A 13,046-nucleotide genomic window follows, 5' to 3' on the forward strand; every position below is an offset into this window, starting at 1 on the left:
GGCACAGCTACACTCATCACACATGCCAGCACTTCAGGGCAGGTTGGTGGCATGTCTCAGTGGAGACAAGCATAGGAAAGGTACTTTCAGGGAGTCAGTCATTTGAGGTGACTTAAAAGTCACAAGTCCTAATCTGTTGTCTCTGTAAGACGCCTGATTTTTGGATTCCAGAGCTTTCAGAGTGGCACTTCACATTCTTGGCCAGAGACCCAGGCTTCTGACCTGGGCATCAAATTTAAAATGAGCTCTACAGAAACACTAACTCTGGGCAATTAAAAAGAGAGCTCAAGTGCCTACAATTTTGAGCTGCTGCACACAAATTAAAATACTGAATTTTATCCATCTTCTTAGATTTCAGCTATGCTGCTTGTGTTTTTTAGCCTTTAGTCAGTCTTCTGTTCTCACAGGCTTGTTTTGGAACACACTAGCAACCTTAAATTACAGGGAATTTCTAGGTATAGTACACTTTGACCATAGAATAAGATAAAAATTGCGGGTAGTTGTGTTGTCTTTATTTTATTTAGATCACTGGAATTGAAATACTTGGGACTCGTTAAAATGTGACTTTCACATGTCTGCACCTTCAAAAAAGTCTGGATTTCTGTTTTTAATGGAAACTGAGAATCTCACATTGACTTGATGCTTTAGAAAGGGCATTTAGTATATTAAGAGCTGAATTTAGTGTATCTGAAGCTATGGGTAAGAATTGGCACATCTCAAGTGGGGAGTTTGCTGAAATTGGGTATTTAAGAGTTTTCAGTTCTCGCTTCAAACTGAGGGTTTGAGTTATATGTCTGCCTTTAAGATACACATTTGAAAGTGCTCCCCTTTGAGTTAATTTTTTAGTTCCTATGGGATTCTTGAGTACTTAGGTGGGTATTAATTAACACAAGTTAATTTTCTGCCTTAGATTTAAATCCACTTAGACTTTCAGCACAACCGTTTTCAACATTACTAAGTCTGTGATTGCCTGAAAGGGTCTTGTGGAGGTTCACTGTTCTCTAAAACAAGCAATCCCACAGCAGACTTTTTTTCATAGGTAACCTTTTGTGCTCATTTAAGCTACAGAAGTAGTTCATGGTCTTGCCAGGGGTAGGCAGAGCCCTGAGAAGTCTGCTTGTGCAGTCAAAGACTATGGAGCCCTCTCTGCTCATGGCTGAGTTGGCCTTCAGCCACTCCAGGCTGCAGGTGTGAACACACCAAAAAATGCACAAGACAGCAAAATGTAAATCCCCTTGGACTCATCTCAATGGCAATGATCCTGAAAGTGGCAGGCATGATAAATGGGATCCCTTTAGTTCTTGTTTACCTATCCAAGATCAGGTCCAACAAAGGCTGGGCCAACTTGATGCAAGGCAGCTTGATCCCGGTACATTCCATCCTGGGGCTGGCCTTGGAGAGGGTGGCCAGGGCTCAGTGAGGGAGGTCAGGTGAGGAAGGGCTTGTGGGACTTAGATGCTGGGGAGAAATAGGCTCATAGCCTTGATGGAGCTGGCTGTGCCCAGGGTGCTGAATTCCACCCAGCCTGTTAAAGCACCATGGCAGGGCTGTCTGGGATGTTCTAACAACAACAGAGCGCCTGTGTCTCATGGTGACTGGGCTGACTGGCTTGTGCTGGTGCAAGCACTGTCTGCACAGAAGATGATGCAGTGGTTTTTGTGATTGTTGTCTTGCAGCTCCCCAGACTCCTGGACATTTTGCTTGGTGTGTTGGACCAGGCAGGCAGTTAATAGGAAACTGCCATCCAGCTGCTTATGCCTGAAAGCTTTAGAAAGTGCTGAGGAAAAGTTCCCAAAGCCCAGGGAGGTGGTGGAGTCACCGTCCCTGGAAGTGTTTGAAATAAGCCTGGATGAGGAACTTGGTGCCATGGTTTAGTTGATTAGATGGTGTTGGGTGATAGGTTGGACTTGATGATCTTGAAGGTCTTTTCCAACCTGGTTAATTCTGTGTTTCTGTGAAAGGAGTCAGAACCCCCTGGATCACTTAAGCAAGGAAATGTAAGAGTGTAAACATAGTAGCTCTACTACATTGCTACTACTATACTAATAAAGGTGAAAAGTGTAATACAATGGCCTTGGGTTGACTACTCAGAAACTATTTGTGTTAAATGCTTCTAGTTCTTTTCTTTTCTTTTTTTTTTTTTTTGTCTCCTTTGTGCTCCTCCTTGCTTAAGATATGCAAATGGATAGCTGAGTTAAACTGCAGCAGTAGTTGAGTTTCCCTCCTCTTTGCTTTAGTGCTGTGTGATTGAGGAGTTTCTTCTAACACCTTTCTGCTCAGGGAACCTTACCACCAAGGCTTAGTAACTGCTCTTACTGTTTGCATTATTTGCATGACCAGGCACACAAGAGCTCCAGGCCAACTCCATGCCAGGACATCACTAGTGAAGATTAGTATAGGCTGCTGTAACCCAGTGGTGGGGAAATAGACTATAACAAAAAGGTTAATATTTTCTTGTCACCTTTTGTGAGTAGCCCAGAGAGTTGTCAAGGGCAGATAAGCTCCTTTAGACCTGGCTGGATGAGCTTCAAGCAAACGCTGCTCATCAGCTGGATGATAATTCTGTCACAGCATAGGCACATGTTGGTCACTGTCTTTGTGTCATTAGTTCAAGACCAAACTAGTCAGTTTGGTTTAAATAGACCTCTGTAAATCAGGAGGATTAAGCAGCAAGAGGCAGGGCCAGCAGATGGAGAGAACGGATTCTGTTACTTCAGTCTGCTCTGGTGAGACCTCACCTGGAGTACTGCAGCCAGCTCTGGAGCCCTCAACCCAGGAAGGACATGGACCTGATAGAGTGGGTCCAGAGGAGGGTCACAAAGATGATCAGGGGGCTGGAACGCCTCTGCTACAAGGACAGGGTGAGGGAGCTGGGGGTGTTCAGCCTGGAGAAGAGAAGGCTCCAAGGAGACCTAACAGCAGCCTGCCAGTACCTGAAGGGCGCTACAAGCAGGCTGCAGAGGGACTGTTTGCAAAGGCCTACGGGGATAGGACATGGGGCAATGGCTTGAAATGAGAGAAGAGCAGACTGAGATTGGATGTTAGGAACAAGTTCCTTAGCATGAAGGTGGTGGAACACTGGAGCAGGTTGCCCAGGGAGGTATTTGAGGCCCCATCCCTGGAGATATTGAAGGTCAGGCTGGACAGGGCTCTGAACAACCTGATCTAGTGGAGGATGTCCCTGCCGACTGCAGGGCAGTTGGGAGGGATGACCTTCGGAGGTCCTTTCCAACCCAAATCATTCCATGATTCCATGACTTGACACTGCTAGTATGAGGGGGTTTACTTGTTTGTCGTGGGACAGGGAAGCCCAAGAGAGGGGCTGCAGCAAACAGCAGTGATTTAATACGAAATTCCTCACTAATCCATCAGCATCTGACTACAGCCTAAGTGAGGTACAGACCCTTCTGTAACTAGAAGCAGGGCATCCAAATTGAATCTGTGTAGACCCAAAAATGGAAGCTAGCTGCTTTTGTTGCTTGTAACCCTCCTGCAAAAAGTCTTTTTCTATTGTTAGTACTGCTTTGTTTTGCTCTGTTGGAAAACTGTGTATCCCATCTGTTTGATTTTATCCAAACTCATGTGTGGTTTTTGCAGTGTCTGTCTTAGTAAGATCTGGTACTTTAAATCCCACAAACAAAAAGAAATGAGGCCTTGCTTTATTTTAAATAGCTCAGCAATAAATGTGAAAATCTACCTTTTATGCTATTTTTCTGTTTGCTGGTTTCTTTGTCCTTGCTGTTCATCCTAAAGTTCTCTGTAAGTCTGAACCTATCTAAATGTCAACCTCTAGAGCTGTTAATATAACTTTTCTGCCTTTTTATTTAACTCCTTTCCCACTATCTAGGAAAAACAAAAGGCTTTTGATCTTCATTTAAAGCTGCAGTTTTTATCCACTGTATTGCAGCAGGTGAGAATGCTTTATTTTGTCTGTGTCTTCTTGCATCTCTTATGTAGTAAGAGATGCTGTAAAGTGATATTGAGGGTTTCCACATCTCCCAAGCAGAATTCTCCAACTCAAAATGCTTTCCTGGAAATAGCAGACCTGAAAAAAACAAACTTTTTCTGGCCACAATCAATAATCATTGCAGAAAGGTACTTCTCTAATGGCAGCTAGCCTTGTGTTCTGGTGGGAGTGGTAAGCATGATGTGTAGGCATGGAGCAGATTAGCCCTTTTATTTGGCTTTGTGCTGAGAATTTGGGTTGATCAGTAAAGAAGAGGAGAAGACAAGAATAAGGTGTAGGAACCTCCTGTGCTCGTGTGCTCAACACCTGTGAAGAGATTGGGAAAGGGGGAAATTTTTTTTTTTATTTCAGCAATAAGATTTCTGACCACAGTGGTCTTCAAAAAACCTTCTAAGATCCCAATTAAAAAAAAAAAAAAAACAAAAAAAAAAAACAGCCACTAAACAAAACCCTTAATACATTGTAGAGATTGTCCACACTGAGTAGGCATTTTTTCACTTTGCTGCTGGTGTCCAGGGCTCAGCCCTCATCAAAGTGGGCAGAGGTTTTCCATTCTGTGCTATTTGAGCTGCAGCTTCTGAGAATCAGGTATTAAACCAGACATTGATTTTATTCCCTGGGCAAACACATGCTTGTGGAACATACGAAAAGACAGGCTCTATTTAGTGTAGCATACCTATAGTGGTAGGCAAATTAATTCCCTGGCATTCTCTCAGTCATACAATTAATTTTCTTGTGTGTGTGTGTCTTAATTCAGCAAAACTCTCCTCCTCTTGACTTTTTCTTCCTTAGTCTTGGGGTTAAATTCTGTAGTGTGAATTTTAATGCCTTTTTTTTTTTAAATCATCTAGGTTTTCTTTAGTAAAAATATCCATGATGATTGTAAAGAAAACAAAATCATTCCCCAGTGTCATCAGCCTGTATCCATTATAGATACACTCACAAGATTCTGTGCAGATTTTAAGGTGAAATAATGGAATAATAATAATAGGTATTTCCATTTCCAACTTGGAGCATAGTATTTCACCTCTTGGAAAAGAACTGCCTGTCTCATGATTGTCTGTAGAAATGAGGCATTATGGATTATTAGCCATCACATCTGTAACTACATTCAGACAGGGGATTGACATCGTTAGGAAAAATTCTTTCAGCCTATGGACAGGAAAAAAAAATAATTGGAAAAAAAAGGCTTTATTTTTACATCATCTCCTGGGACCTTCAGCCTGGAGAAGAGAAGGCTCTGGGGAGGCCTAATAGCAGCCTGCCAGTACCCAACGGGGGCTACAAGGAGGCTGCAGAGGGACTGTTTGCAAAGGCCTGCAGGGACAGGATGAGGGCAATGGTTTGAAATGAGAGAAGAGCAGATTGAGACTGGCTGTGAGGAAGAAGTTCTGCACCACGAGGGTGGTGGAACATGGCAACAGGTTGTTGCCCAGGGAGGTATTTGAGGCCCCATCCCTGGAGATATTCAAGGTCAGGCTCGACAAGGCTCTGAGCAACCTGAACTAGTGGAGGATGTCCCTGCTGACTGCAGGGAGGTTGAACTGGATGACCTTTGGAGGTCCCTTCCAACCCAAACCATTCTGTGATTCTATGAAGAAATACAATATTCAGAGTTAGCTGGCACAGTCCCAAAGAGAGAGTGTATTTCTCTGTGTCATACTTTGGACAATGTCTGTAACAGCTCACTCTGTAAGATAATTTAGCTTTCACCTTCTAAACGAGCACCGAGAAACGAAGATTCTGCTGCCCAGAATAGTAATCCCTTAATGCCGTAGTGGATGACAGCATCCTTGCCTTCCAGCAAGTACCAAAGCAAATTCTAGCTTTCTTTCTTAGTCTTTGTGGTAGTGAGTGAAAGATCTTTTGAAGGCATTTCAGGGTTGACAGCTGGCCAGGCTGAATGAGACCTCGAGCAGCCAAGTCTAGCTGAGAGGTGTCATTGCCCATGGTGGCAAGGTTGGAGTAGATGATCTCTAAGATGCCTTCCAACCTGAGCCATTCTATGGTTCTAGGATGGTCCTGTGATTCTCTCCCTATCATTGGTAGAGATGTGGTAGAAACCTCATCCCTGGAAACATTTCAGGTCATGTTGGGCAGGACTCTGAGCAACCTGATCTGGTTGAAGCTGTCCCTGCTCACTGCGGCCGAGCTGGACGAGCCGCATCGCTCAGCCCCATCGATTGCCTGTGGGAGGGGTGGTGTTCATCCAGAAGCAGGGTAGCACAGTTGAAATCAGAATGCATCCCAGTGTTTCCAGAAGAATGGTTGCACTTTTCTGTGCACCCATTTGCATTTGCAATGAAGATTGCTGTCTGTGTCTATCACAGCTGTAGCAGTTCTTTGGCTTGCTTGACAAGACAGATGGGAGAGGCCTCCTCACAGCATGATAACTGACTCTTAGAATCACTTAGAGGTGTTAACAGTGACCTTTCCTGCAAGGGCAAGATAAATTAGACAGCCCAGAACTCTTTATAAGCAATTTGAAATCTCCACCTACCCTGTTGGTCTTGGTGTGCATGTGTCTGTGAATTTTAGAGAACCTCATAAATCCAAAGTTCGATGTGGGTGGTCAGGGAGGGGAGAGGGATGTGAAGCACTAAAACTCTGGGATGCTTTTTCTCTTTTTCCCCTCACGCATGTTAAATACACAGAGTACCCCACCAGGTTTGCAAACTGGCCCTTTTGGACCATGAGCTGTTTTAAGAGTTGCTCAGAGAAGAGGTAAAAACCCAATGCAAAACCATTGAGTATCTTCCAATTTGAGAAGCTTTTAACTCCTTACACGTTGATTTTTATGCCTCCCTCGGGCAGGCATTAATCTCTTCTTGCTTCTCTCTAAAATACATCCCAGAAGAAAGCTGAGTTCCAAATACCCTTAAGAAGAAAACCTTCACAAAATTTAGGTTTAAAGACATTGAAATATTGCTTGTGCTCTTTGGTTTTGGCAGATTTACTCTTCAGATATACTCTGAGGGAAGTCACTTACTGCTTGCCCTGTAGCTTTTAGGGTGTTGAAGCTTCAGTGCTTTATCTTTGCTATTGAAGCAAATGTTTCACAAGCTTAAAGAGCTTTAACCTTGTGACTGCTGTGTTTAGATACCTGCAGGCTGGGATCAAGATACATTCAGTGATGCATACACTTCAAGAACATTCATCCAGCTGCCTTGTGCAGAAAAGATTTGGCTTTAAAAGTCTCTAACAGCCTCTGCCACTAAGGACTTCAAAATTCTGAAAAAGCTAAAAGTCACATTTCAGCACCAAGGAAGGTTTAGATGGGACATGAGGAAATATTTCTTCACCAAGAGGGTGATCAAGCCTTGGAACATCCTTCCTATAGTGGTCAACACTGCAGGGCTGTTAGTGTTTAAGAGATGCTTCAACAATGCCCTTAATAACATCTTAACTTCTAGTCAGCTCTGAGGGATTCAGGCCAGTTGATGAGAGTAGATGAGAGTTGTAGGATGCTTCCAACTGAAAAAAAATATTCTAGTCCTATTTCTGTTTTATTCTTATGCTATGTCATTGCTCTTTTCTTCCCCTATCCATTACCTGTTGAGAAGGCAGGCTATTTAAAACTCAAAATCTTGATTTCATAAAGCTTCCTAGCCCAAAACACTTTGCCAGGAAAGCAGAACCCAAAGAAAGTGTTTTGTAGTAATTGGTCTGTAATAAATGCCAATATGGATTCTCATCCTCTGGGATAAGAGCACCTTTCTCTAGTTTCATGTCATCTTTCTTTGAAAATCCATCATTAACTACAAAGGATAATAAAAAAAAAAGTAAGAAATAATGAACACTAAAGTGAGGCTACAATTCCTGAAATGGAGAACACACATCAGTGAAGATGAGCAAGAAAATGTAGTGTCTGGCCTTTATCTTTTTTTTGTTTTGTTTTGTTATTCACTACTCACTGAAACAGAAAAAGAATTAGGTACTTCTGAAAGCAAATAAGAAAACAAAGTAACATTGATTTCCTCTTCTGTCCCATAAAATTATTGATCTGGTTTTAACCTAATTGGCACTTATGAAAATAGATGGTAAAAAAACAGTGGGATATTTATGGGGTTCAAGTATTTGTTCTCAGGGAGAGAGTCCTGGGCCTGCTTGTTGAGGGCCATGCTGCCTCTGCTAACAAGCTAAAGATCTGAGTGCTCCACCAGCCTGTATGTGCTTTCTTCCTCTCCTCTTTCATCTCATCCATCTAATTATTTCTTGTCATTCAGAGAAGCAACAGTGCTAAAGATGCCATATTATATTGGTACCCAACAGTTGAGCACACACTACTTAAAAAAAAAAAAAAACAACCAAAACCCAAACAGTTTTTCAGTAAAGGTCTTTAACATAAAAATGAACAGCTAAGAATTAAAGGAAAGAGATAATAAAAGAGGGTTTCCAGTGAAATTCAACAGAGTTTGTGGGAGGCAAAGGTAAGTTATTGCTCCTGCTGATTGCTCCAATGCTTACCTGACACAGAGACATTTTTAATCAGCCACCTTTTCCTGTGCTATAGAACGTACTGTGTAGAACCAGAGACTGTTTCCTCTGGGTTGATCCTCAGGTATTTTGTTTGTGGGGAAAATTGCCAGGTGGATGAGCCCATAATTCACCTGGCCTAAGTATGTGAGGAACAAATTAAACTTAGGTTTAAACTTCTCACACATTCTGATAGGCAAAGCAACGCTAAAGGTGCTGCACATAAGTTCAGTGACAGTGTCTGTACTGGCTTCAAGGAGCTTTGGCTCAGTCTCCAAGGTCAGGTTGGATGGAGCTCTGAGCAACCTGATCTAGTTGGTCCCTGCTTGCTGCAAGGGGCTTGGACTAGATGACCTTTAAAAGTCCCTTCCAACCCAAACCCTTCTGTGATTCTAGGATAGTTTGGATGTTGAGCTCGATGCTTGAAGGTACCTCTGGTTATTGCTACCAAAAGAGTTGTCCTAAAGCTCTGTGAGGAGCATCAGAATCAGGATAGTTAATTGTGGAGTTAGTTGTGGCTGCCTCCTCCCTGGGGGTGTTGAAGGCCAGGCTGGATGAGGCCTTGAGCAGCTGAGTCTAGTTGAGAGGTGTCCCTGCCCATGGTGGGGAGGTTGGAGGAGATGAGCTCTGAGGTTTCTTCCAACCTGAGCCATTCTGTGATTCTATGATAATTCCAAATCAGGAACACTGATAAAAGGCCTACAGTTGTTTAACAAACAAACCCCCCCCAACAACAACAACAACAAAACACAACAACAAGAACAAACCAAAAACCACCAAAAAAAAATTAAAATGAAGCTGCATGGTTCTCCTTGGTATTTGATACCATTTATGTCAGAAGTACTTAAGAAAGGTGATTTGAAATGACAAACAAATCATTACCCAGATGTTTCCATGCTCACAGCTGAACCTTTGGGCTCTGGGGCTGGTACATTGTTCATAGCAAACGTCTTTGTGAAATGCTATCTTCACAGGGCTGCTGAAGATGGCTCTCCCATGTTTGCAGCTGCAATGGGATAGCTCCTCTGGATATGGAGACAGATGATTTCCCATCTGCTTGCCAGTACCCAGAAAGGAAGATTGTGTTTTAAAAACCTGTTTAAAACACCATGGCAAAATTAGCCTTGTCTGTCTCACTTGGGTTTCAAGACTGGATGTTTGTGTTTGCCTTTGGGCTCTGGTGTGGTGTTGGAGGAGAGTTGCATGCCTGTGTCATTTTGCATGCTGCAGCAGAGTGCATATGTGACAAAGGGAGGGAGAAAAAGGGACAGTGACTCCTAGGACGTGGTTACACAGTTCGTGTGCCTCTTCACAGCAGTTTGCCAGGGCCATTGTTAGCATGGCTAAAGCTGCAGCAATTAGCAAGGTGATTGTACACCCGACCTAATTTAATGCTGTTGTTCTCTCTATCTGCTCTTGTAACAAAACAGAAGTACTCTGCTGTCTCTCTCTGCAACATATCTACAGAAGTCCTGAAAGTCATCAATGCCACCGAGGAGCTGATAGCAGAATCCACCAGTCCCTGTGATTTGCCAGCTGACGTTCAGGAGAGAGGGAGCTTCCCCCTGGGGACAGACCCCGCCAGACTCGATGAGCAGCTCACCACACTGGAAGAAAATGTAAGAGCAGGACTCACTCTGTGGAAGTGTCACTGTGTGTGGGTGAGCAACCTGTGTGTGTAAGCCAGCTGCAGAGGGGAGGCATGCAGAGGGTGTTCAGAATTAATGACATGATTCAATAGACAAACAGAACAAATGAACAACATCCTGCTTCAACAGGGGGGCACAGCTATCTGCTTGGGGATTTTTCCTGTCACCATAGAATAGCAGGTTGGAAAGGACCTCAAGGATCATCTGGTCCAACCTTTGGTGGCAAAAGTACAGTCTAGACAAGATGGCCCAGCACACTGTCCAGCTAAATCTTACAAGTGTCCAGTACTGGGCACTCCACCACTTCCCCAGGGAAGTCATTCCAGTGACTGATTGGCCTTGATGGGAAAAATTTTCTTCTTGTGTCCAAGTGGAATGTCCCCAGCAGCGACCTGTACCCATCCCAGTGTGCCTTCTCAGTGTGACTCCTTGTGAAAAGGGAGTCTCCAGCTTCTTTGTAGCCACCCTTTAGATACTAGAACATGGTGATAAAGTCAGCCCTAAACCTTCTTTCCTCAAGGCTGAACAAACTCAGTTCTCTCAGCCTTCTCCCACATGGCAACTGCCCAGTCCTTGCATCATCTTTGTGGCCCTTCTCTGGACTCTCTCCAGCCTGTCTACATCTTTTTTTTTTTTTGTGTAGAAGGGTCCAAAACCGAGCACAATATTCCCCAGGTACAACCTGACCAGTGCTGAGAAAAGTGGGACAATGACTTCCTTATCTCTGCTGGTGATGCTCATTGATGCAACCCAGCATCCTGTTGGCTTTCTTTGTTGCAGCAGCACACTCCTCACCCATGCTGAGCACCCCCAGCTCCCTTTCCTCAAGGCTGCTCTCCAGCCAGGTAGATCCCAGCCTGTGCCATGCTCCTGGATTGTTTTCCCAGGTGCAAGGTACACTTGTCCTTGTTGAACTTCCTAAGGTTCTTGTTGGTCTACTCTTTGATCCTATTTAGGTCTTCCTGTGGCTTAGGCTTCCAAAGAGTTCACTTCCCCACTCAGTTTGGTGTCATCATCAAGCTTAACCAGGGTACTGCTGATCTCATCACCCAGATTAATTGTGAAGATACTGAAGATATTTTAAATGTGTACTTTGAAATATTTGGTGGGATGGAGAGTTGGATGTTCTGAGGTTTACAATTGATTTTACCATCTCTACCTCAGAAGTTGACTTAAACCCTCCAAACCTCTGCTGGCTGTACAGCTGCACCATGCCTGGCTGAAACCACACATCTCCTAGTCCCAGCACAGCCTCATTCCTGTCCTGTAAGGACAGGCAGGCAAAGTGTGTCCCTAGTCACAGAGAGAAGTGGAGGAGCTCTTCACCCACATGTTCCCAGCCTATTGCACTGAGCACCCAGGGAGCCAGAGCTGCTGCTGGACTGTTGGGAGGAGCAGGCTGGGGGAGCCAAAGTAAACAAGCATTTGTCTGGCTGTGTCCTAATCACCTGTCCCTTTCCATCAGTGCCTGGCATCTTCAGGAGGAAGTGCAGTGCTGAATCATAGAGGGAAGCCACCACTCATTGGAAATTTTTCTGCATCCACCTAATGGAGTTGGTACTCTGTACCTTTCGATTTTCTCCTCTTCCCACATCTGATTACCTTGCAGTGGTTTTTTTCCCCCCTTCATTAAGGAGCTCTTAAAGATCTCATAGGAGTCCAGGCTGTAGCATTGTGACATCTTGATCAATTCAAGAAAACAGATCCTGTTTTTCTCTAGCCCTGGGAGATTTTCAGACAGAATCTCTTCTTGGGGGATCACAGCAGTTTCCTCCACAGAAATGCACTTCTACAACAGCCCCAGCCTAGGGGGTGAGTGGGAGATGAGCCATGGGAATAACAGCCAGCCCTGGTACTGACCTGTCCTGTCCCAGAGCCCTCCCACCAGTCCCACAGCTCCCCAGTTCCTCTCACCACACCTTTTTTAGGCTCAAACCTCCCAGCCCTACTTTGGTTCATAGGTTCCCAACCTAGATCTTAGTCTTCCCAGTCATCTGATGAGGTCCCCTTGTAGACTTAGAGGGTTTGTTATGCACTTGAATGTCAAAGGCAAAAAAAAGCAGGATTGCAGCTTTTGGGGGTTTCTTTTGTTGCTGGTGAATCTGGAACAAATCAATTTTGGAATAGCATTGTGGCACCTGTGAAATTTGGACTGCAGCCACCTCATGCCTCCCTTCTCTTTGTGGCTGTTTGTGTTCAGATGGTTCCTTCCCTTCTCTTTGTGGATGTGTTCAGATTATTTCCTCCCTTCTCCTCGGATGTGTTCAGATGATTCCTTTCCCTTCTCTTTGGCTGTGTTCAAATGATTCCTTCCCTTCTCTTTGGATGTGTTCAGATTCCCTCCCTTCTCTTTGTGGATATGTTCAGGGGATTCCCTCCCTTTGTGGATGTGTTCAGATTATTCCCTTCTTTCTCTTTGTGGACATGTTCAGATTATTCCTTTCCCTACCCTTTGTGGATGTGTTCAGGTGATTCCCCCATGGCTTCCCTCTGCCAGGTAAGTCTCTCTGTAGTGGGTTAGCAAGGAGGGAATGGTGGGAATGGCTCCAAGGTGGCGTGGAAGATGCAGTCTGCTCAAAGCAGGCTTGCCTGAAGCCTCAGCCTGCCCTGTCCCTGCAGGTGTACCTGACAGCCAGCACAGTGTACGGGCTGGAGGGGCAGCTGAGCAGCCTGGAGGACGCCGCACGCAAGATCAACAGCGTGACCGGGGAGTCCGAGCTGGCTGACCTGGAGGACCAGGTGGCCACAGCTGCTGCCCAGGTTCATCATGCAGAGCTCCAGGTGAGGACAGCAGCTCCTCCCCAGCTGCAGGCTTCGCCCTGCCTTGCCTAGCACTTCCCTGCTGCCTGCAGTGAGTGATGAGCCAGCGCTGCTGCCTGCATCACAGGAGCTGAGCAGAGCCTGGCTGAGGGGCACAGCTCAGCCCAGGCAGATGCACTCTGTTTGTTTGCTTC

The 13,046-nt window shown here is 44.8% G+C and overlaps 1 protein-coding gene across 3 annotated transcripts in view; it reads left to right on the forward strand.

Moving 5' to 3' along the window:
- Window positions 1-13,046, forward strand: part of MYRIP (myosin VIIA and Rab interacting protein) — a 135,373-nt gene that overhangs the window by 118,194 nt on the left and 4,133 nt on the right. For 2 of the 3 annotated variants that reach the window (XM_054385155.1, XM_054385156.1), the window contains exons 11-13: window positions 3,848-3,910; window positions 9,874-10,062; window positions 12,712-12,873. In XM_054385155.1, coding sequence (XP_054241130.1) covers window positions 3,848-3,910; window positions 9,874-10,062; window positions 12,712-12,873 — 414 coding nt within the window. The remainder of the gene's footprint in view (window positions 1-3,847; window positions 3,911-9,873; window positions 10,063-12,711; window positions 12,874-13,046) is intronic. The other variant, XM_054385157.1, reaches the window with a different exon arrangement.

The sequence above is a fragment of the Indicator indicator genome, chromosome 11, assembly GCF_027791375.1.
Source record: "Indicator indicator isolate 239-I01 chromosome 11, UM_Iind_1.1, whole genome shotgun sequence".
NCBI classification, from domain to species: domain Eukaryota; kingdom Metazoa; phylum Chordata; class Aves; order Piciformes; family Indicatoridae; genus Indicator; species Indicator indicator.